Genomic DNA, 26,175 nt, shown 5'->3' with positions numbered 1-26,175 from the left:
AGTTTTGATAGCTCAGCGTATGGACTATAATATTCACTGCTTTTAGAATTTCTTTGGAACCCTTCTGTCTTGAATAGGTTTCATTATTAGACTGCCAGTAAAGATTGGGAAGAGGAAAAAATTTGAAATAAAACTTTATCCAGTTTTGGTACTTACTCGGTTTCCTAAAAGCAGTAGTGATTTTAAAAGTTTAGAACTTTGTCTAAAATTATGTTTCAGGATTTTCTAAAGTTTTTAAGTGTAAATGATTGGCTTTATTATACTGGGTAATTACAAAAGTCCTTATTAAATTACCTAATGTGTGCATTTTTTTATTTTAAAGAGGAAAAAATTAAGAATATCAAATCAGCAAAAACTAGCTTTTATATCTCAGAATCTTACCATTTTTCACTGTATGCAAAAAAGGCATAAACATTTCTAGGATTCTCTTTGTATGACAGTGCAGGAAGAAACATAAAAATTTGTCTTAAAATAGACTCATTGTACTTGATATTAAGTCTCAAAAAAGTGTATTGATAATTAAAGCATTTTAATTTCTGTCCAAATTGATGGTATAATTTAAATCTAAGTGTTATATCCTATCCTTTATGTTATACTTGATTAAATTTTGCTTAACAAAGTTTTATTTTTAAAAAGTTGTTGGCCGGGTGTGGTGGCTCATGCCTGTAATCCCAGCAGTCTGCGAGGCCGAGGCAGGCGGACCATGAGGTCAGCAGATCGAGACCGTCCTGGCTAACACGGTGAAACCCCGTCTCTACTGAAAAATACAAAAAATTAGCCGGGCGTGGTGGTGGGCGCCTGTAGTCCCAGCTACTCAGGAGGCTGAGGCAAGAGAATGGCGTGAACCCAGGAGGCAGAGCTTGCAGTGAGCCAAGATCGTACCACTGCACTCCAGCCTGGGCAACAGAGCGAGGCTCCATCTCAAAAAAAAAAAAAAAAAAAAAAAGTTGTCATTCAAATCTGTTTAATATCATAAGAAATGAAGTAATACATTAATGAAAAATCCCAGGAATATAAAGTGGATTAACAAGCATACCTGAAAATAAAGTAATGTACTTTTTAGAATATTAATTTGAAGCAAAAATAAAATCCTTTGGTAGTTATGACATCAAGATTGTTAATAGTTAACTAGTTGTGTTTTTTTAAATCAAAATTTTTTTGTTAAACTGTTCTTGACTTTTATAAAATTACATACACAGGCAGACATATATCTAAAACATTTGCATGTAAATAGTATAAACATAATTATTGAGTTTCTTCATAAAATAATATTAGAATTATTTTTGTTAGTTCCTTCAAAAATTTTAAAAGCTTGAATATTTAAAAGAACTCACAAGACTGCACAGAGCATACTTACAGAAGGCTTTTATTTAAAGGCCAAAGGATATTGTGCAGCCAGAAAAAGAACATAGGCAAGCATCTAGCATCCAGAACACATTCAGGATAGGCACCCTAGGGCCTTTATTTATATACAGACATGCTTTGTCTCCACATTGAGCCACCAAGATCTGTGCAATGAATCTTGGCTTCAGGAGAGCTCCAGGCAGGAGTTCCCATCAGGGTCATTTTTTCTGGCACACTGATCACATAGCCTAGCCTGGCTATCTAGTTATGCCTGGTGAAAATTATCAGTAAACAAATCAACTTGCAGGCTGCAGGAAGAGATTCATACTTTAAACAGCACATCATAAATCCCACTGTTCGTATACTGGCTAAGAGTCAAGGCTAGATATTCAGGCATCCCCAGAGCTTTCCCAGTCCAGCTGTAAATTAATACTTTACTACACAGTTCCTGACAATTTAATCTAATAAAAGGCAAAATGATGATGGTAGCTGCATTGTATAAACTACAGTAAAATTTATTAAATGCTTTAATATGTATTAACTTATTTGAAATTTATAATTCTGTGAGCTATATGGGAAAATTATTTTTATCTCCATTTTATAGATACTAAGACTCAGAGAGGTTAAGTGATTGGCCCAGTTCACATACCTTTTGTGTTGGTAGAGTCAGTTCTAGAAGACAGGCCTTCTGCCTTTTATTTTAGATTTTTTTTCAACACTTCCTGCCAAAAGTAGATATAAAGAACTATTTACTTACTTTCTAACTGTTCTATGGAACAGTGTGGGAATAAACAAATATATTTAAAACCACTACTTATTTCCCCCCAAAAAAATAGTATTTGTGGTTTAGTGAACATAATATAATATGAATGTTTTCAGAATTTTTTTTATAATGACTTCCAAATTAGGTCTAAGTCCAGTGCCTATTTTTTTTCTTTTTACTTATGTAGCAGGAGATTTCATTTCAAAGGAATATGAGATAATATATATTTGGAATAATTGTTCATAAAATTATTTTTCTAGAATTTTTCACACATGAATATTAAATTGGGTGTGCAAGATCTAGGTAAAATATCAAGATATAGTTGTACTGTAACATTCTCTCTCTCTTTCTCTCTCTCCCTCTCTTTCTCTCTCCCTCTCTTTCCCTCTCCCTCTCTCCCTCCCTCTCCCTCTCCTCCCTCCCACTACTCCTTCCCCTCCCCCTCTCCCTCCCCCCACCTTTTCCTTTTGCCCTCTCATTCATTTATGATTGATTTACTTGTCTCCTATGCCCCAGGTACTGTGCTATCTCCTGAAGGTTTAAAAATTAATAAGATGTGATCCTTGCTTTTAATTATCTTACATTGTATATTTTTTATGAACTCACAGTTCCACAAAGGAGAATCTCTATAGTATTGATTACAATACAGTGTGTTCAATTAATAAGTTATAAAATATTATATATTATAAGTATTGAGATATAGGGTTTTTGCCAAGGAGAAGTTAGTGAAGACTTGAAGATGGGGAGATTTTTGATCTAGGTCAAAATTAAGGAATTGGTTAGAAAAAGAAGGAGAAGACTAGTCCAGCCAAACATGTGAAAAAAGAAACAAGGATGTGTTTAGAAAACAGCGAGTGAGTACTTTATTATACTTGGAATATAAATTACATGGGGGTAATTGGCAAGAGATGAGACTCTTTGAGGCTAGATGTTGACTGGCCTTATATGCCAGTAGAGGAGTGTAGACTTATATGTAGAGGAGTGTAGACTTTATGCCAAAAAGTGTGGAATCCAGGAATCATTGTTAAATAGGAGTTTTTATTACTAGATAATTTTTTTAACAGATACGATACATTATAAAGAATGGACGAAAGAGGAGACCATCAGTGAAGAGATGAGTTTGGAATCTACTGGAATAGTCTTATGAGTGATAATGAAGCTAAAGCTTGGGCCAAAGAATGAAAAAGGAATACACAATTGAAAGACAACTTAGACTCAGGCCAATTAGATTGAAATAAGGAAAGAATCTAATTCTAGAATTTTGGTCTTGGCAAATTGCCTAATCCACCTCTGTTTTTGGACATGAGGTCTTTGAGACGTGCAGCATGGTCAAGTGAATTGTATTAAGACATATTACTAGTTAGTGACAGAATTGGGTCCCTGCCTGTAGTGTTCTCCACATTGTACCTTGCTTCCTGTGTCTCCAACAGGTTTTTCTTTTTTTCCTTGATCATGCTATGACCTTATATTGCTTACAGTTTACAGGACACTCTAATATACATTATCTATTTTTACTTGTTCAGCAATCCCATGAAACAAGTAGAACAAGCAATTATTTTATCCTTTCTGAAGGTAAGAAAACCAAATCAGTGTGGTTGCTATGCTTTTTCAGAGTTTTCTCAGTTTTATCCTTACTACTTAAATATATTATTCCTTAAGTTTTTCCTTTAAAAATATATAGGATTTTATAACTGGTAGAATCATTTGTTGATTTAGATTGTAGATATACTCCTGAAATTATCTCTCAGCCTGACGTAGAGATTTTACATGAATAATGTGGTTTTTATTTTGTCCTTTAGGGAATCATTTTGCAAATGAAAAAAACTTATTTTTGTTTGATTTTTTTTTTTCTTTGAGATGGAGTCTTGCTCTGTCACCTGGCTGGAGTGCAGTGGCGCGATCTCGGCTCACTGCAACCTCTGCCTCCCAGGTTCAAGCGATTCTCCTGCCTCAGCCTCCCAAGTAGCTGGGACTACAGGCACGCGTGCCATCACACCCACCTAATTTTTGTATTTTTATAGAGATGGGGCTTCACTATGTTGGTCAGGATGGGCTCGATCTCTTGACCTTGTGATCCTCCCACCTCGGCCTCCCAAAGTGCTGGGATTACAGGCATGAGCCACCGCACCTGGCCTGTTTGATTTTTTTTATAATCTTGGTTAATTTAAAGCAAAACATTTTCTTAAATGCCTCATCGTATAAAATATTATTAGGACCATGTGAGGGTAGGCAGTCTGTCATAGGGGACTCATTAAATACTAGTTTTATTACGTATTGTGAATCCTAGGGCATATTAGTAAACCTCTATCAACCTTGCTCTCCTCTACTTCAGTTTGATATAATAGTAGTATTAATTCACAGTTATTATCGAGTGTCAAGTGAGATGACTGCAAAGCATTTACAACGGTCCCTGGCACTAATAACTACCTGAGATATTATCAGCTATTATTAGATTTGTATTTTCTATTGTAGGAAATTTATAACTATATAAGTAATGCAGTTTTAAAGACAGAGTCAAAAGGAAATGAATTAACATTTACTTGTGAATTTTGCATCAAATAATTTCTGTAAGTTCTATAGCACAAATATGATTTACATTTAGATACATACATAAAATGTAATTAAGAAATAGGGAACAGTTCCTACACTAAAGTATTTTTTTCTTGAAAATGTATGTTCTTTAGATAATCAAAGGGTTTTATACTCACTTAATGCTTAATTATGATGATATTAAAAATCATTTTTTCTGTTTAAGAAAGTCTTATATTATTGTTCTAAAATCATTTCCTATGAGGAGTTAAGAAGATATTGAAACTTATTTAATTCTGTTAGAATGTTCAAAAAAATTTATCTTTTTCATTTGTTGCCAATACAGTCTCTGAAGAAAATAAACATTGTATTATGGTGGAACAAATGTTTTAATTTATGTTGTGTTTACATAATACAAACTTCTGGTGTCTATGGAATGATCAAGGTATTGAAGTTTAAGTTCATTTTCATAGAAAGTCCAATCAGCAGTATATCTCCAGCTCCATCTATAAAGATATTATAGACATAAGTATATTCTTCTTAGTGCACTGGAGCTCTTGTTAGGTAATGTATCAAGATGATAAAGTGCTTTTTCAAGAAACTTATTGAATTACTTTGGTATATAATATAATTTACCCAAGTACAGCATTCATGACCTCTACTTCATACCCTTCGCCATTCAGCTATATTTTTTCCTCTTTAATCTCTTCTACATGCATTTCATTAGTAATAAAGGAATCTTCCAAAATTTATTCCATGGATCCATTTTAGATAAACAAGAGTTAGAACTGATTTTACCAAATTCAGATTTCTATTCTAATTTTTTATTCTTAGTGGTCTATGAAAACAGTGTTTATTAGTTTACTTTATTTTTTAGGCAAGCCAAATTAGAGCTGAGAGTTGCTGTAGCAAAAGTGGAAGAGTTAACTAATGTGACTGAAGATCTGCAGGGACAGATGAAAAAGAAGGTATTTTCTGTTTCTAAGACAAATGGGTGCCTATTGCTTAGTTTTCTTTCTATTTTGTTGATTTATTTTGGATTAGGTGTTATAGAGGGTTGTCAGAAGATGAATTAATTATTTTATTACCCTTAAAATATGAAAGTAGGAAGCTAAACTATATTATTGAAAACAACTTTATAAAGAATTTTTTATTTCCATTCTCTATAGCCTAATTCAATAGAACGTCATAATCACACCTAAGCACATCATTACTGAAACGCAAATTGATACAAGATCAAGTTTCAGTTAACTGGTTATTTGCAGGTGGAAAACAAGCATTTAATACTACTTTTATGTTATTTACTAAAGTATTTATTGACATAATAGACTCTGGTTCTTTTTAATATGTAATAGAGAAATTTCAGAAGGATGTCAAGGAAAAGTCAGGCTTTAGTTTTAGATAGATATAATTATTGAAAATTCTCACTCTGGGACTTATTAGCTATGTAACTTTCTAAGCCTTATTTCCAATCTGTAAAAAGTTGATTATAGATTTCTAATAATGGTAGATTTTCTAAGTGTTACAAGAACCCTCCCATAGGTAACAATTTTAAAACTTGGGTAGATTTTTAAAACACCAGAAAGCACCCAAAACAGAAAGAAGTAAAAGAAATAAGAATTGTTAAATTTTGGATGTCTGGCCTGATGGTTCTCCCAACCCCCAAAGCTGTGGCTTCAGAAAACACCTTTGTATGGGCTTAAGGTACCCAGGTCAAAGTTTAGGGCTAGAAAAGCAGTAGGAAATTTATTTTATTTGATTTTATTTTTGAGTCAGAGTCTCGCTGTGTCACCCAGGCTGGAGTGCAGTGGCTTGATCTCGGCTCACTGTCAGCTCCGCCTCCTGGGTTCATGCCATCCTCCTGCCTCAGCCTCCCAAGTAGCTGGGACTACAGGTGCACACTGCCACGCCTGGCTAATTTTTTGTATTTTTGGTAGAGACAGGGTTTCACCGTGTTAGCCAGGATGATCTCAGTTTCCTGACCTTGTGATCCGCCTGCCTCAGCCTCCCAAAGTGCTGGGATTACAGGTGTGAGCCACCGCGCCCGGCCAGCAATAGGAAATTTAAAGAAGAAATACTGGCAGCAGGAGAAACACACAGAAAAAGTGAGAGCCAAATTCTGAGTGTAAATTCTTACCAAATTCATGCCTGACAACTAAATTATGCATACGGAAGTGGGGGAGGGACCCCAGAGAGGCCAGTGAAGAAGCAGGCAGAGACCTAAGAGAAATTTACTTTTGAAAGATAGAGATGTATGGAACTAGATATTTGAGTTTGCTACTTTTTATAATTGAATACATGCGAGAAATGTGTGCAATTGAAGCATCAGCATACTGAAGACTTCCTTATTGTTTGAAGTATCAGAGGACAAAGCCCAAAGCTGGAAAGGCAGCTGGAAATTACAGGGGAATCTGTAGAAGCGAGGGAACCACAAAGATGATGAGCCCTAACTCTGCCCAAATCTTGACTGATCTTCAAATTATGTAGGCACAGAGCCTAGTTATAAAAGCAACAGTGGAAAGCAGTAAGAACTAATTACAGATATCAGCTGCTACCTACTGTATGTGGAACAGATTTCAAATTTCAAGACCAAGCAAGATAATTGTCTACTTGAACTAAAAAAATAAAAATAAAAATTTAATGCTCAAAAGAACAAAACAGAGTAACTGCAGTGTATTATCTACACTATTGAGTTTTCAAAAATTACTAGACAGAAAAGTATGACCTATACTTGTGGGGGAGGTGCTGAGGGAGGAAGCCATTAGAAACTGACTTTAAATGGATCTATCTGTTAGATTTAGCAGACAGAGACTTCAAGTCAGCTATTATATATGTTCAAGGAATTAAAATCTGTTTTTAAATTAAAGTCTCTAGGAAGAGATAGATAATTTTAAATGAGAACTGGAACACAATTTTTGAAAAAGAACTCTAGAGCTTTAAAGTTCAGCAACTGAAATAAAAATTTCACTAGATGGACTCAAAAATAGATTGGGAAAGACAGAAGAAATAATCAATGAACTTGAAGTCAGATCAATAGAAATTTCCCTGTCCAAAGAACAGAGAGTTTAAAAGATTGAAGAAAAATGAACAAGAGCTCAGAAATCTGTAGAACAATGTGAAGCAATGCAACATAAGTGTAATTGGAACTGCCAAAGGGAGGGGGATGGGAGCAGAAAAAAATTAAAGAAATAATGGCTGAAAACTTCCTAAATTTGGTGGAAAACATTAAAATTTAAGAATCTCAATGAGTAAACAAAATCACTTTGAGATACATCACAATGATACTGACAGCCAATTATGAAGAGAATACCTGAAAGTAGCAATAGAAAAATGACCTGAACAGAGAGGCAATGATAAGATTAATGGCTAAGTTCTCATCAAGAAACTGTGGAAACACTTCTGGATATAGGCCCTGGCAAAGATTTTATATCAAAGACTCCAAAAGCAATTCCAACAAAAAGCAAAAATTGACAAATGGGACCTAATTAAACTAAAGAGCTTCTGCATACCAAAGGAAACTATCAACAGAGTAAACAGACAACCTACAGAATGGGAAAAAATATTTGCAAACTGTGCATCTGACAAAGGTGTAATATCCAGCATCAATAAAGAACTTAAACAAATTTACAAGAGAAAAACATTAAAAAGTAGACAGCGGACATAAACAGACACTTTTCAAAAGAAGATATACATGTGGCCAACAAGCAAATGAAAAAATGCTCAACACTATGAGTTAGAAAAATGCAAATCAAAATCGCAATGAGATACCATCTCACACCTGTCAGAATGGCTATCATTACAAAGTCAAAAAATTACAGATGCCGGCAATATTGCTGAGAAAAGGGAATGTTTATCCACTGCTGGTGGGAATGGAAACTAGTTCAGCCACTGTGGAAAGAGGTTTGGAGATTTCTCAAAGAACTCAAAACAGAAGTGCCATTCAACTGAGCAATCCCATTACTGGGTATATAACGAAGTAGTATAAATCATTCTGCTATCAAGACACATGTCCATGTATGTTCATCACAGCACTATTCACAATAACAAGGAGATAGGATCAACCTAGATGCCCATCAGCAGCAGACTGGATAAAGAAAATGTGGTACGTGTACACCATGGAATACTACACAGCCATAAAAAGAATGAAATCATGTCCTTTGCAGCAATATGGATGCAGTTGGAGGCCATTATCCTAAGCAAATTAACTCAGGAACGGAAAACCAAATACTGCATGTCCTCACTTACAAGTGGGAGCTAATCATTGAGTACAAATGGACACTAAAGGGAACGATACACACTGGCCCTACTGGAGGGTAGGGGATGGGAGGAGGGTGAGTATTGAAAAACTACCTATCAGGTACTATGCTCATTACCTAGGTGGCAAAATAATCGGTATACCAAACCCCCGATACACAATTTACCCATGTAGCAAACCTGCCCATGTACCCCCTGAATCAAAAATAAAGGCTGGAAGGGAGGAAAAAAAAAAAACCTGTGGAAACAAAGTATTAGAATAATATATTTCAAATGCTGAAGAAAAAAAATACTAAGAATTCTATATTCAGTGAAGTTATACTTCAAAAATGAAGGCAAAATACAGGCATTTTCAAATAAACCAAAAATGAGAGAGTTTGTCCCCAGCAGACCTGCATTCAAAAAATTCTGAAGGAAGTTCTTTAGGCTAAATGGAAATGACACCAAATGGCAACTCAGATACAAGAAGAAACTAAAAGCAACAGAAATGGCAAATATGAAATAACATGTGTACATACTTTTCTCTTAATATCTTTAAAAGATGGCTGCTTATAGCAGAACTAACAACACCGTATTTGATGGGTTTGTAAAGTGTGCAGATGTAATATATGACAACAATGGCACTCAGGACTGGGATCGTACATGGATATACACTGTTGCAAGGTTTCAGTGTTTTCTCTGAACTATTATCTAAATATTAACTCTGAATAAATTGGGTAAGTTCAAGATGCATATTGTAATCTCTACAGCAACCACTAAAAAATAGTTCAAACAGATATAGCTAAAAGCAATAGAGGAATTAAAATGACATTCTTAGGCTGGGCATGGTGGTGTGCATCTATAGTCCCAGCTACTCGAGAGGCTGAGACAGGAGGATCACTTGATCCAAGGAGTTTGAGTGCAGCCAGGTAACATAACAAGACTCTAAAAAAAAAAAAAAAAAAAAAAAAGTTATGGCATCATAAAAAATATTTGTTAACACATGAAGCAAGAAAAGATGAACAAGAAATTTCCTTAGAAAGTTGATACAAATAAAATTTATTAATATAGGTCAAATCATCACTATGTCAAAGAAGAAAGACCCTGTGATTACCTTGATAGTTAATGAGACATAGAATAATATAGTTAAGAGAGCATATTCTAAAGGCACATTATCTGCATAGAAATCCCTCTCGTTTTGTTAGACTTGTACTATAGAAATAGTTTGAAATATTGGTAGAAATCTATGTGCAGTAACTGTTTGGAGTATTTTTTATTAACACAGGATTGATGATGAAGTTCTCCCCTCCTTTTTATTATACACATGATTTGTTTCCAAAGTCATATTGTTTCTTTTAACGTACGTGTTAGAATGCTAATAGCATAATAACTTTATAGCATGAGCTGTTTTCTTTATGCTGTATAATGGTGTATTGAATTTTCACATACTCAAAGTAAGCTTCTAGTTTCTTTATTTTCTAGGAGAAGGATGTGGTGTCTGCCCATGGAAGAGAGGAAGCATCAGATAGGCGTTTACAGCAGTTACAGTCTAGTATAAAACAATTAGAAATAAGGTAAATTGTTAAATGCACCTAGCTTTGTTGATATGCTTTAAAAGATATTTTACAATAGAGTTTCAGTGTGTGATATTTACTAGAATAAATATTTTATAAACTCCAAATCAGAACTATAATCATAGGTGTAAAATCTGATTTAATCGACATTGTTTATTAAAAACTATATTCAACAGATTGCTATACTTTGAATATATATTCAAAGATAATTTGTTTAATATGATTTTAGAACCTTTACTAAGTACATTAACTTAATTTTGAATGAGAATAATTGTACCAAATTTAGTCCAGTACTTTTTAGGAAACAAATAAAACCCTTGATATCATGCTTTTGTATCAGTACTGCAGAGCACAAAGCACACCTTTATTTTCATTTCTCCTCAGGTCATCCTGCAGAGTTTGGTGTGAACATAGTTGACCCTCAGTAACCTAAAATCTTTCTTTCTTCTAAAGAGTGGTTAAAATTTTTAAATCATAGTTAAGAGGAAATTTGATATTACCTCAACCCCTCTATAATTCTGTACTTCTGCAAATAATACAGTTACAGTAGAAATAAACCATCAAAATGGAAGGCAAAGAAAGGAGAGGAATGTTATTTTTAAAAACTATTTTTTAGGAATCATGAACCATAAATCCTACAAAAAGGATTAGCTTCAAGAGCTAAATGTAGATTCTTTTTGCATCTTGGGCGTAATATGTCAGAAAAATCTTGCAAGCTGAAGCTTGATCATCAATTCTTTTGGTCCTCCAGAAGGCAAGGTGCTAGTGCATCCTGCTCCCCAGTACTGTTCTCCCTTGTGTTCTTGGGAATTCTAATTTGCAATGGCCCTTCGGATATCTTTACCCATCACTCATCTCTGCCCTGATAGCCATCATCAGTTGGTGTCATGTTTTTCAACAGGAGTATTGGCTTTTTGAGTGAGACAATTCTTAGTTGTTTGAGACTGTGCCAATAACTACAGGATGTTTAGCATCCCTGGCACCAAATACTAAATTCTAGTCGCATCTCTTAGCATTGTAACTACCAAATGTCCCTACACATTTCAAATGCCAATACCATCATAGTTGCAAACTGTTGAGTATAGGACACTTGTATATCAGAATGGTCCATGCAGTACTTTTTTAAAAATCTTTTTTTCTTTGTACAAGCTGAGCCACATGACTTCATATTAGATTGTGGACTTTATTTTAGGTAGGGAGAATATATATTTGTCTTTTTCTAAAGCTAAGAAGTAATTTTTAACCAGATGCTAAAAGTCATCTTGAAAAGATGACATTTTCCAAGTGCTTTGATGATTTTATTTTGCTATAAATGAATAATTTATCTGTTTAGTAAAATCTTTTCATTTGACACAATGACTATAATAAAAGTGACAATAAATATATGCCTGCCCCTCCCACATCAACAATGCCTTTTGTGTACTAATATTTAGAATAACTAATATAGGTAGAGGAAAACAAGTATGATCCTTGAAGGAATCAATAATAATTAGATTTGAGAAGAAAAGAAGTGAAATGAAGTTTTAATAATTTTTGTATGTTTGTTTGTGGTAATTTTGGGCAGTATAAAGCAGACATATGCAGCATACTTGAAACTTCTATTTTTATGCCTATTGAACAGGAGTAGTAGAAAAAGGTCTAAGAGATAGTTGAGATATGCCCCAGTATGACTAGGTATGATTTTCCATACATTGTTAGAAGAAAAGTCTGTAAGACTCCCTCCTAAGAGGGACTTTCGTATTCACAGGTGAAGCATCATGTTTTCAATGTGTGTTGAGCACCTACTGTTGTACCAGCCAGTGTTTTAGGTTCTGGAATTCTAGGAGTGGCCAGTATCTGGTGATATCTGATTATCTCCGTAGATGACAGAGAAAAGTCCTTAAACAACATTTATACCTATTTAAACAAATACAAAGGATTATCATCAGTAGGGAAAATTCACCAATGGATACTACTATTAAAAATAGGGTTTTTAAAAAATAAGTAAAAACTTAAATGAAGTCTGACTGAAAGGCATCACTTACTTGTATAATCACCCCCACTACCTTCTGACCTTCATTACTCATATGCTTAAATTGTTAGGGAAAGAAAATTATTCAATAATATAATTGACTCTTGATTGGCTGCCACTATCCACCTGAATTGATATTTGAGATTTCATCCATATTTAGTAAAGAATGCACCCAGATTTATATATCATTCATTACTTAATCAGAATCCAAATCATTTTTTTCGCCTTTATTCAGCAAATATTCACTTCCTAGACTGAAGACATTTTAAAAGCTAAGTTACCATAGGATATATGTATATGAGAGCTTGAGAAAAGTAATATGAAAGTGATTGAAAAACAGAATTTAGATACAATTGTTTTTCTTCAAGATTTAGTTGGGTGAGTCTTTAGTACTGTGAAAGACCAAATGTACCAGATAATTCAGAAGATTATTTTATTCAGGCTATTGCAGTAGGGAGAATGCTCATTAATGAGGAATGTTTCAAAGAAAAGGAAGGGGTCTGAGGTTTTACATAGGTGGGTAAACAAGTTGTGTATGAGTCTTAGGGGAGTCATGAGAAGGGATGGAGGTGGGTCTTATCTTGGAATATGCGAGAGCAGGGTTGTTTTATGCTGTTAGCTCTATTCTGAAACACAAAATGCTACAGGGGGTTTAGAGAAAAAAGGTGGGAGGATTTCTTAGCCATCCCTGTTTTCTTGGCTCAGGTAAAGTCTAATATTATCAGTATAAAGGAAGAACAAAAGCCAGATACAGTAGACATAATATACAATTAACGTCTATTCTTAAGATTTGAGGCAGATATTTGAGTGGACCAACAATTCTGTAACACAGGTTAGAAATGGAGGAAAACGAAGTAATGATTAATAATGATTGTGCAGACTATTCCATTCACATAATATGTCAGACTAAATATTCTGAAAAAAACCCTCTTAATGTAAGCATCTTGATCAATTACAACATGATTTGTTTTCAAAGTTGTTTCTTTAACTTACATGTTAGAATGCTAATAGCATAAAAACTTTATAGCATGAACTGTTTAATTACATTTAAATGCTCAACTTATATAGTTGGGTATTCTCAAGTGTACAAACAAAAACAAAAACAGGAAGCTAAAACAAGAATGATAAATAAATGACTTCCCTGCCAAGGAAGTCAGGGCTGGATCTGTATAATATTGCAAGAAGGTAAATGTCCTTAGGCAGGCTGGAACCCCTGAAGGAACTACACTCTCATTAAAAGACTAAAATAGAAAAAAATCCTGCCTCTTAACAACGATAGCCAACAAATAAAACTATTTCCACCATGTAGCCAAATGGAAAATAGAAATCATAACAATCATTGCAGTCTTCTCTGAGAATATGTAACCATAACTCTGCCCTCATATGAGCCTGTTGTTTAATATTATACTATTTGTTGATTTGGAAACCTCAGCCCCAAAAACTAAAGTGGCAACAGATTGGTAGGGAGTCCTGGTGCATGGAAGAAGCAACAGTAAACCTTTGGGGGAAATACTTTTGAACACAGACCCCTCAGGATTCCTACAGATTAAGTTTAGACAGATAAGAACTTAATCAAAAATTACCAAACACATGAGAAAATAAACCACTTGACTGACAGGAGGAGGGTTTTGATGTGGTTAGTGGGGAGAACAGAGAAGGCTGCTGCTTCTACTATTTAAAAAAAAAAGAAATGTCTGAAAATAACAAATAACAAAGAAAATTATAAAATATATCTTACCAAACATGTTATAAAGCCACAATAATCAAATTAAAATGAGTTGAGCATGTAATAAATAAGTAGATCAATGCAACATACTCTACTAGTAAATTATGATATTTGCATATATGATATTTGCATATTTTGGGGGTGATAATAGGAGTATTTAAATTCATTAGTTACTAATGGTATTCATACAACTGGCCATTAGTCTGGAACTTAAATTGGACTCTTCTCTTACATCATATTCAGGAGTAAATTCAAATGAGTCAGGATTAAAAATTTAGGGGTAAAAATTAAAGTCATGGAAATATTTGGAGAAAATCTAAGAGATTACACTGACAATCTATGGATGAAGGAGACCATCTTTATAAAAACTGAAATCGCAAAAGTTGAAAAAAAATAGTCAAATTTAGCTGTATTAAATTTTTAGTGTGGCGAAGATTCCCTAAATAGAGTCAATAGGCAACAACAACAAAAAAGTAGATTTGGAAAAAAAATATTTGCAGCATAAAGGACAGACTAAGGGTTAATATTTATAATTTAGAGTTCTTATAAAGGGAAGAGCAAAGTAAACAACCCATCGGAAGAAAATATGCAAAGAAGATTAGAAGAAATTCAAAGAACAAAATCCATATGGCTTACAAAAGGAGGAAAATATGCCTAAACTTTCTAATAGAGAAATACAGATTAACAGTGAAATGAGGTTACATTCATTAGACTAGGAAAGGAAGGAGCCTTTCTAACTTGATGAGATTTCTATATTATTAGATGAGAAAAGCAAGTACAGAAAAGGGTGTATACTATGATTTTTATTGTTATAACAAAAGTTAAAAAGCTCCTGTGGTTACCTGTATGTATAATATGTGTGTATATTTATGTGTATATGAGTATGAGTATATATATATATATGTACATATGATCATATGAATATTGAGAAAATTATTTTAAGATATACATTAGTAAGTTAACATAGCTTGTCTGGGTAGAGAGTATGAAAGGGGAGAAAAGAGAAAAGACCATATAAATGTAAAGAACAACTCATTTCTTAAGGGTTTGCTTTATATCATTGTCATGTAACTATATAATACCGTGTGATACCATAACAAGTATAACATAATTAGGATCAGAAAATCCAGGCTTAGTCTCAGCCCCACTGCTCATTAGCCCTATGATCTTAATCAAATGCCTAACCTCTCTGGGTATGTTTGTTGTTCTTTAAAATGAAGATATGGAGGTAGTAAAACCTACTTTATAGAAGGGTAATGAGTATCAAATGAGAAAATATTAATACATGTGAAAGTTACTGGCATAATACCTGTCCTGTAGTAGATGCTCAGCAAATCTCCCTCCTTCCCTTTAAAAAAGTTTAACTTTCCCAGTGTAATTATTGATTTCTAGATTATGTGTGACAATCCAAGAAGCCAACCAATTAAGAACCGAAAATACACATCTGGAAAAACAGACCAGAGAGCTACAAGCAAAGTGCAATGAATTAGAAAATGAGAGATATGAGGCTATTGTAAGAGCCAGAAATAGCATGCAACTCTTAGAAGAAGCTAACCTTCAAAAAAGTCAGGTAAGAAAGCTAGTAAATATGTTTAGATATAATAAAATGTTGACTATTCTCCCATGTGACCTCACAGTAAGGGATTCAATGGCTGTTGAATAAATACATGAAAATGAAATTGCTACTCTTTTCATTAGTAATCATCCATATTCTTGGATGGTAAAACCAGATATCATCATATGATAAAACGTCAACTCTTTTCTAAAATAATGTATAAATATCAGACTTTCTTATTCTCCCAGATGCTGCGTAACTAATCTTCATCCCCTGTAGTCTCATACTTAAAAAAAAAAAACTGTTAACAGTGCTTTACTTCAGTATACCCTATATTTTATTCAGTTGAATCTGATAAATCTTACCCGTCTCTATTCCCCTTCATCATATACTCAATTACTTTATTAAAGCGGAAGCTTAATTAGCTTTAAAGATTTATTTACTGAAGGCTTCATGTCACTGTTCTTTTTTAATTCTCTAACAATTGTGATTCCTGTGCTGTCAAATACAGTGTTCCTTGTCATATACTGCTTCCCTATGAATGATACATTTAAGTTTATTGAAGTCACAAAACAAATGTTTTAATGTTTATTTTGCGGCCTCCCTTATGTAGAGTTCATTAAATCATTAATTTATTTACCAACATTCATCGAATGCCTAGTATATGCAGAATACGGGTACAAAGGAAATGCTTTGTTTTATTTTATTTCCCTTTTTACAGAGGATTTTTCAAGAGAGCTCTAAAACAGAATATAGTGTAAGTTGGATATTGAGAAGCTCATAAATAAAAAAAGAATTAATTATCTAAATCCTAACTGTGGGGATGCTAAGGTGTTTATCATGCCTTTCAACTAATATTTTCATCTGTGATCTGAATACTGTCTTTTAGAATGGTTAAGAGGAACACAATAGACATAATATGCTTGGGAATTGTGTCGAATACCTAAATCAGCTGGAAAAATTAAGGTCAAGAAAAAATTTTTATCTCTACCCTCTGAAGCCTACTTGTATGAGCACTCTTATACCAAGCCATTAAAAATAAACATCTTATGTAGAGCACAGTGGACAGAGAAAATAGTAGGAACACTCATTGCCCATCCTCCTCCCAAATCTTCTCACTCAAATCTTAAGTCAACAGACCCTCACAGAGGCTGTCTATGGTTACACTATTAAGCTGCTCTTTGACTCATTGCTTAATTGCTAGAGGGTTCCCATCTTCAGTTGCTTGTTCAAAGTCAAAGGTTCTCCCAGCCGATAATACAAACAAGGCAGAAAGTACAGCCTAGCATAGTTCCCCTTCTCCCCCTCAAGGTTATTTTATAAGAACAGCTGTTACTTCTCATTAGCTTACTTGTTTAAGGTGGAGGAATTTTATCGTAAAAAACAATTTTTACAAAAACAGAGGTAAAAATGTGTATGGTACCTTTGGAAGATGGTGGGAACAGAACACAGGGCCATTTACGTGTTGATTTAAAATGGATTCAATTTGGCCTAATTGAAGAAGTTCCAAGCCCAGAAAAAGGTTTGTGTTAGAGATGTAAATATGGGGATTGTCAGCATATAAATGATATTTAAAACTGTGAGATTTGATTAGACCACTAAGAGAAGGACAGATAGAGAGGGGGACAAGAAGTGAACCTTGGGTAGTCCAGTATTAAGAGGTTCAGGAGATGAGGAAGAATCAGCAATGTAGACTGAAGAGGAATGATCAGTGAGATAGGAGGAAAACCGGTACTGTGTGTGATGTGCTGAAAATCACATGCAGAAAGTACAACAAGGAGAGGAAAGTAAATATTTCAAGTGCTGCTGGTAAAGAAGTACTGAAAATTTACTTATAGATAATCAATATGGAGATCATGGTGGTGAAAGCCTGATTCAAGGGAGTATAAAAGAGATTGAGAGGAAAAGTCTTGGAGATGAACAAGTTACAGAGTTTTGCTTCTCAGAGAAGCAAGGAAATGGACTGTGACTGACAGCAGAGCTAGGATTATGGCAATATTTATTTGGTGGAAGATGGAAATGATTGGAATTATAGAAACATATCAAAGAGACAAAACAAGTAGTGTCTGCAATGATCAAATTATGAGTTAATGAGTGACATAATTTGAATAATACTAAATAATGGAAAGAGAGAGAAATTCAAGAGATTCTTATAAGGATACGATACCTAGATTTGATTATTTACTTTATATAGGGACTTGAAAAAATGGAAAATTCAAAAATGGTTTTAAGATTTCTGGCTGTAGAGATTAGAAGGGTGTTAGAAACACTGGCTGAAATAAATACCATAGAGAAAGTGTCTTTAGTTAGGACAAGGGCAGGTGAGGAGGTTAGGGAAAATAAATATCATTCGTGATTTCAACATGATATTCAAGTAGAGATGTCCCAGAAGTTTTGAATAAGGAAGTGACTAGTGGATAGGTTTTCACCTGTTATTATCTTTACTAATAATAATGTTATCTATAACATGAAATGATTATTTTCTGAAGGCTCTACTTGAGGAGAAGCAAAAAGAAGAAGACATAGAGAAAATGAAAGAGACAGTTTCTCGGTTTGTACAAGATGCTACCATAAGAACCAAGAAAGAAGTAAGGATTTTTAATTATATTTAAAATTCAGAATTTAAGTCACAACTAAAGACTAAATTCTACCTAAATATTTGTAAATTAAAATTAAAATACTTGCCTACATAGTTATAAAGACTCCATATGAAATTATTAACATAAGTGTTTAAAAACTAACTAAAGGAACTGAGTAAAGGCTCCTTTCCTTTAAAATTATCTCCAGTAGGATAGTGGGATATACTGTATAGCCCTCCACTGGATAAAATAAAGATGTTCCTTTTTTTTCCTTATCTGTATTTTTTGTGGGCAATATTATTTCTCTCCTAGGTGAACTGTAGATTTAAACTGGTTTTCAAAACTTCCATCAGTTTAGAAAAAATAAAGTTAAAATGTTTGCTTTCTCCCAAGCAACTAAGTGGTAGAATTTTTATTTCCATAAAGCCACTGTACAACATTTCTTCCTGCAGAAGTATTTCTTAGAAATCTATTACTTTTACAGAATCATGGTGTAAAGAAAAAAATCTATTACTTTGTCTTATATGACTGAAATTAGATAGTTTCCCAAGATAAAATTTTTAATTTAAGGCAGAGTCCAAAGTAAACCCTGGGCTTTTTAATTTGTCATCTTCTATATCCTTTCTGCAGGAGCTCTGTCTTTCCTATTTGTGAGGTTGAGAGTACTGTAACATTGGACTATAGCCTAAAATATTCTTGATGACATATTTTTAAAATAAATATTAATAAACTTTATACTTTTAATGATAAAAATATTTTATTAAAGTATTCTTGGTATGAGCATTCCTCTAATTGTATTTTCTTATCCTAAAATAAATTCAAATTGATTTTGAGGTTGATGAAGGTCATCTTTTGCATGAAGCTTTAAATAATCTAAGTAGAATTTTTCAAAAGCATTGTGATCTCATTCATTCCAAATGTTTTGCAAACGGAAAATACAGATGCTTCCTAAAATCCAATTATTTCCCTATTCAAATATGTAGTCCTACCAGGCATCTGAAACTCAACATGTCTGAAACTGAACTTACTCTCATAGTCAGTCCCAGATTGTTCCTTCCTTAGGTGTTCCTGTTGATTTCCTGTAGCCAGCCTTTCCCTGCCATTACAGCTATTCACTCAGGAAGTATTTATTGAGCACTTCCTGTGTGCTAAGCATTTTGCTGCGTCTTTGCCCCCTCTGAGTTCCACACTGTTGCCAAGTTGATTTTTTTAAGTAAACTTTTAAAATTATTATTAAAAGTGATATATACTCATTGTAAAAAGAAATGGAAAATATGTATGAGAAAATATGTATAAATGAAAAATATGTATAAAAGAAAATTAAAATTACAAGTTTAATACCCAGAGATAGCACTATTTTTAGCATTGTTCTGTGAATTTCATTTAATCCCAAATTATTCACGGCATGTCCTTCAAATATGTAGAATTAACCTGTTGAATTGAGAATAACTTTACATGTATCTCTTCCTATTGACTAAAGTAAATATGATGAATAAATTGTCACATATTTCTGTTCTGGCTATAAAATTGAACAAAAATATGACGTGGCTTATTTCTTTAAAATATGAAAATACTTTATTTCTTAGATATCTCTCAAATAAATTTGTAAAAAATATACATTGTTCACTTTTGATTTTAAATCATGGCTGGTGCCATTATTGGATTTTCCTATTTCTTAATAGTTTATCTTACTATTTGGTTTATAAATGTCCTTACTATTCATAAAATTATAGAGGAAAATGCTTATATAAAGTGAGGTTAGGATGAGAGAAGGATATTAGTCCCTCTACAGACTTCAAAACCCCAATCACAGTAAACTACCTCACTGAAATGTGTGTTTCCTCACATGACAAAGGTTTACATTTTGTTTCATTAGATGCTAACTCTAGGAAATTCCATATGACCTTTGGAGCTTAGAAGTTTATGTATGATATACCATCAGTGTCAATAGTTCTACACAGTCCTTTTAAAAGGCATGAGTAGTTTGATTGGTCTGACTTTGCCAGGATTACTATAAATGTATTTCAAAATATGTACCCTCTTATTGACATAAACCCTCAAGTTAGCTGTATCATTTCTAGATACTAAAAAGAACACATTTTAGAAATTATGTGAGAGAGCGACAGACATGACAGGCTTATAAGAACCAAAATTTTTATGTTATAGGAACCTTTATGACTTAATTTCTCTGCCTCAGTCTTCCTCATCTATAATGGAAGTAATAACAACCTCATTGGATTTTTGTGAGAATTAATGAGATAATACATGTAAAGCACCCTGAATAGTACCTAACACCCATTAATCCTCAATAAATTCTATCTGTTATTGTTACTGATTTCATAAACAGAATACATTGATTCTTAATATAATTATTCATAGGAAAAGTCTACATCAAATTATAACCTTTAAAAGAGCTGGCCGGGCACGGTGGCTCACGCCTGTAATCCCAGCACTTTGGGAGGCTGAGGTGGGCAGATCACGAGGTCAGGAGACTGAGACCATCCTGGCTAACATGGTGAAACCCCGTCTCTACTAAAAATACAAAAAATTAGCTGGATGTGGTGGCAGGTGCCTGTAGTCCCAGCTGGAGGCTGAGGCAGGAGAATGGTGTGAACCCAGGAGGTGGGGCTTGCCGTGAGCTGAGATCACGACCCTGCACTCCACCCTGGGCAACAGAGCGAGACTCTGTCTCAAAAAAAAAAAAAAAAAAACTAAAATAGACCCAGAAATAATATGCTTGGCAGGTCTTCAAAAAGATAACACTCATATTAATTAACCATATAAAGTACATGGCAATATTGTAAATGTTCTAAACAAAGTTTACATCATATTTTCAAAATAGTCCATCTTGTACTAGAAAATTCTTGAAGACCTTTAGATCATAAAATTTACTGATGATATACTATTGGCATCGGTATTCTTCACAGTCCTTTTAAAAAGCATGAATAGTTATTAGAAAAATTTATTGTCATAGAGAAATCCTGATGAGATGTGACTAACTCTTCAAAATACTCTGTGCACATTAATAGTGTTCTTTCTGAAGATATTTAAATGTTAATTAAATTTTATTAAATGTTATTTATTAAATGTTATTAAATGTTAATTTAAATATCTTCATATGTAAAAGTAATTTAATACTGGGATGTGGTGTGTATTATTTAAAAAGTATTCTGTTTATGAGTCAAAAGCACCTTTAAAGTTTTTTTTTGTTTTTTTGGTTTTTTTTTGAGATGGAGTCTCGCTCTGTTGCCCAGGCTGGAGTGCAGTGGCGTGATCTCGGCTCACTGCAAGCTCTGCCTCCCAGGTTCACGCCATTCTCCTGCTATAGCCTCCCGAGTAGCTGGGACTACAGGTGCCTGCCACCATGCCCGGCTAATTTTTTGTATTTTTTTTTTTTATAGAGACGGAGTTTCACTGTGTTAGCCAGAATGGTCTCGGTCTCCTGACCTCGTGATCCGCCCACCTCGGCCTCCCAAAACCTTAGAAGTTATTAATTAAATTTTGACTTGCTTTATAGCAGCAGTTCTCAAAAATATTGTTCAGAGAGGCCACAAGGTCACACCTACTTCTATAATTGTAGTTAAGACATCATCTGCCTTTTTCAGTCATTCTCTCACATGTGTGCAGTGTTGTTTTCCAGAGGCTGTATGATATGTGACAACACAATAGGTTGATACAGAAGGAGATATCAGAATCCAGCTTCTATTCAGCCAGACATTAAGGAAATTTGCAAAAGTATTTTAAAAATGCTACTCTTCTCAAAAATTTTTAGTTTTGGAGAATATACTTATTTCTTATAAAAATATTGTTCAGGTTAATCGGTAAGAAATTACTTTTTAAGAGATTAGTAGGTAAATGTCTTTAAATTTTCTGTTTTCATTTCTAATATGGTAGATTTTCATAGAACCCATTATAAGCAAAAGATCTTTTTTTTAATTGTGGGTAAAAGCATCCTATGACCAAAATGTTTGACAACCACGGTCCTTTTGGATATACCATTCTATTCACTCTCCTTCCACTTTCATGGCAAATTCTTGGCTCTTTAATATATTATGTGCTTATTTGTCTTTTATGTCCTAAAAGTTACAATTTTATTTTTATCAAAATTATTATCCTGAGTGTTTTTATCAGATATTAATCATTTTTATTCTAGAACCAAATAATGAGTAAATGTCTTAATTTACAGGTTGCAAACACCAAAAAACAATGTAATATACAAATTTCTCGATTAACAGAAGAACTTTCAGCCCTTCAAATGGTATGTTTGACTATACTGATATTTTCTTCCAAATATTACTTATTTTAAAGGCCAAGATATATACTATTGGGGATTCATTCATTCAAAAGATACTTATTAAACCAAGCCCTGGCTAGGTGCTAAGAAAAAAGTGAAAATCCAGATAGACATGTTTGCAGCAGCCTTGTGGCTTATGTTCTAGCAGGAAAGATAGATGGCATTTATCACATTTTACTGTAACTACCTGTCTTTGACAGAGAATGCACAGGATGCTATTGCTAGCTGTAGCTCCTATCATATGCTGAGTTTATCTGGGAAACCAAGGAGAAAGAGAAAGTATATATAACAGTGGGAAGGAAGAAATACAGAAAGCTTCCTGAAAGAAATGAATACTGAGGAATGAGTAGGCCAAGAGGGGAGAGGAAAAGAATACTTGTGTGGCTAGAGGTGAGATTGGAAATAGAAGTTTAACTTGAACATTTGATGTAATGAAATTTAATAACCTTGCTTACAGGAGAATAAAAGTATAACAATTTTCAAGAATTGAGAAAATGTTTATAACTTCACAAACTTTCATCTTTTCTGACTCCCTGTATCACTTTTTATCTCTGTTACAAAATTTAGCAATGAATCATATCTTGTAATAACTATCATGCTTTAGGTGTATGTTGAGCATACACACTCCGTCTCTCTCCATGAAAATCTTATCTCGGCAATTAGATTGTAAGCATCTCAACATAGTAGAGTCTTACGCCTTCCTTTATTTTCCCTGTTGCTTGCCTAGTACAGTGTTTTGCGGAGTATATTTTTAAATGTTTATCAACTGAATGGTATATTTAAACACTCTGAAAGAGGGATCACATTTTCTTTCGCCATTCTACAAACTTTGGAGAGCACATGACGGGATCTTAATCATTGTGTATTGGTCCCAAATGTAATAGAACAAGGAATATTTATTTTGTATTTGTTTGTTTAATGTCACTTATTTTAATAATGTAGGAACATCAAGTAAAATTAGTGAGATGCAATGTGGCCAGTTAGTGACATGTAATTTTTTGTTGTTGTAGAGTTTTGCTTCCTTTTCTATCACCCAGTTATTTTGCTTGTTTTCTTTCATGGGCTGATTAGCTATCAAGAGATTCATATCTTTGTGGAAAAAGAGGAGTAGAAGGGTACTACCCCAGTCCAAGATCATTTAATGGATGGTAAACTCTGCAAGGGCATGAATATTCATTCTTTCTATATTCTCAAGGGAACAAGGACTGGCTAAGACTTCCAGGGATTTTTCAAATCGTTGTTAGCTGTGTAACAACCAGAGCTATATTAAACTCACTTTAGAGTAAAAAGAATGACAACTTCAGTTTATTGCAAAAAGTGTTTCTTATAGTAAAAAAATTCTACTTCATAGCTAAGTGATTTTTCTAAAGATATGAAACATCTCATAGTCATGTTGATTCTATGGGGAGAACTATACTGTGTAATTGAAAAGTTTGAAGTATTATGTTAAAAATATGTTCAAAGGAAAACGTATTTGGCTACTTTAAGACAGATTTTCTCAAAAAATCTAAGCTACAGTTTGAAGCATAATAACCTGATGCTTGCTATTGTTTTCTATTATTAACAATTTTACTATCTAGACTAATAGTATTAGTATAATATACTATCCATCTATACTATTTATTTACACTATGAAGTCCAGGAAGGAAGTTATGCATACTTTTGCTGATCCAAAATTAAGGTATGCTCACAGGAAGGAGAAAAACTTGTATTTTAGATGAGTGTGCAGATTATTTAATAGATTAAGAAAAAGCCGGAGCCATTATATTTCAAGCTACATATCTCCCTTTGGAGACCAACACGTACCTAACAGCCTTTGTTTTCTCTGGTAAGGTACAGTTTATCTTAAGAATATTCAAGGTTTTATTCTGCCATGTAGCAGATTGCTATTAATCTATATCAAATAAGAAAATTAATTATAAAATGTTCAAACTTACAAAAGTAACATAAAATGTTCATTATGATCTTTTCTTTGATGGATGAATTTTTTGGAAGTCTTTTTTTTAGTTTCTAAATACATGAGGATTTACACTGTCTTTTATTGTTGATTTCTCATTTGGTTAGGTCGGCAGCACAGATCATGGTCTATATGGTTGGTTCTTAATATGTATTGAGACTTCTTTTATAGAGTATTATTTTGGAAATACTCCATGAGTACCTGAAAAAATATCTATTATTTTGTCATATTTTCCCCCAAAGGTAGGCATGTCAGTGGTGATAAGCAAATATCTCTAAAAACTTTGTAATAGTAATTTTTAATGTTTGCTTTAGTATTATAGTGCATTTCTACTAGAATTAGTATGGTAATTCTCTCTAAAGGCTTAAACTTTGCTGTCTCATTTTACCTTTTTTACCCCCAGGTTAACCAAATATTCTTTAGGCCATCATCATTTGTCAGTGAAATGGTGGATTGGGTGGAGAGGGATATGAAGCATACTTACACATGCATTTCTCTATATACCACTTGCCAGCCCCAGAAGTGTGAGCCAGACTTTGTTATTAACATATATATTAAAAATCACATGGGAGGAGTTACGAATGTAGGTAAAATCCCAAATTTAGCACTGAAACTACCCTCTCCTAGATAAGCAACTTACTATATGAATATGTGGAATATTAATGTTGCATTTTGTATACACTCAGGGTTCTATCTTAATAAAAGATATTAAATTTAAATTTGTCAACTGATTTGTAACAGGTTTAAAGATCTTCATTATCATCAATGGTGATTAATTTTGGGTCACAAAAGAAGCTTACTTTAAAATTTAAAAACATATTGAAATACACTTCTTCTATAAAATAATTGAACATCATTAGTATGTAGTGTACAGTTAGCAAAGTGGGTTCCTCCAAAGCATGATTCACAATTAGGGAAAAAAAAAAAAAAAAAGAGGAAAAAAAGCCATACCCCACTATTCACAATAGCAAAGACTTGGAACCAACCCAAATGTCCAACAATGATAGACTGGATTAACAAAATGTGGCACATATACACCACGGAATACTATACAGCCATAAAAAAGGATGAGTTCATGTCCTTTGTAGGGACATGGATGAAGCTGGAAACCATCATTCTCAGCAAACTATCGCAAGGACAAAAAACCAAACACCGCATGTTCTCACTTATAGGTGGGAATCGAACAATGAGAACACATGGACACAGGAAGGGGAACATCACACACCAGGGACTGTTGTGGGGTGGGGGGAGGGGGGAAGGATAGCATTAGGAGATATACCTAATGCTAAATGACGAGTTAATGGGTGCAGCACACCAACATGGCACACGTATACATATGTAACAAACCTTCACGTTGTGCACATGTACCCTAAAACTTAAAGTATAATAATAAAAAAAAAGGGACAGAAATGCAAATGCACAGAATGAGGGGCACTCTGCAGTGGAGGCCAGCCTTAGTGGGTCGCAGACAGGGTGGGGCAGAGATGACCTCCCCCTGCACTGATTACTGTCCTATTAACATACACATGTGCACCTGTCTCACGAAAAAAAAAAAAAAAAACAAGCCATACCCATTACCCGTTCTCCAGAATAAACGTATAAATACAAAT

At 33.7% G+C, this 26,175-nt stretch overlaps 1 protein-coding gene across 7 annotated transcripts in view; it reads left to right on the top strand.

The window, feature by feature from the left end:
* SCLT1 (sodium channel and clathrin linker 1) overlaps positions 1-26,175 on the top strand; it is a 206,320-nt gene that overhangs the window by 115,023 nt on the left and 65,122 nt on the right. For 5 of the 7 annotated variants that reach the window (XM_003823112.5, XM_055111830.2, XM_055111829.2 and 2 more), the window contains 5 exons: positions 5,514-5,604; positions 10,352-10,443; positions 15,573-15,750; positions 18,225-18,323; positions 22,501-22,572. In XM_003823112.5, coding sequence (XP_003823160.1) covers positions 5,514-5,604; positions 10,352-10,443; positions 15,573-15,750; positions 18,225-18,323; positions 22,501-22,572 — 532 coding nt within the window. The remainder of the gene's footprint in view (positions 1-5,513; positions 5,605-10,351; positions 10,444-15,572; positions 15,751-18,224; positions 18,324-22,500; positions 22,573-26,175) is intronic. The other 2 variants (XM_034959139.3, XM_063603903.1) reach the window with 2 other exon arrangements.

Source organism: Pan paniscus, chromosome 3 (genome assembly GCF_029289425.2).
Source record: "Pan paniscus chromosome 3, NHGRI_mPanPan1-v2.0_pri, whole genome shotgun sequence".
In the NCBI taxonomy this organism is placed as follows: Eukaryota; Metazoa; Chordata; class Mammalia; order Primates; family Hominidae; genus Pan; species Pan paniscus.
This window is presented reverse-complemented; position numbering and strand designations above follow the sequence as displayed.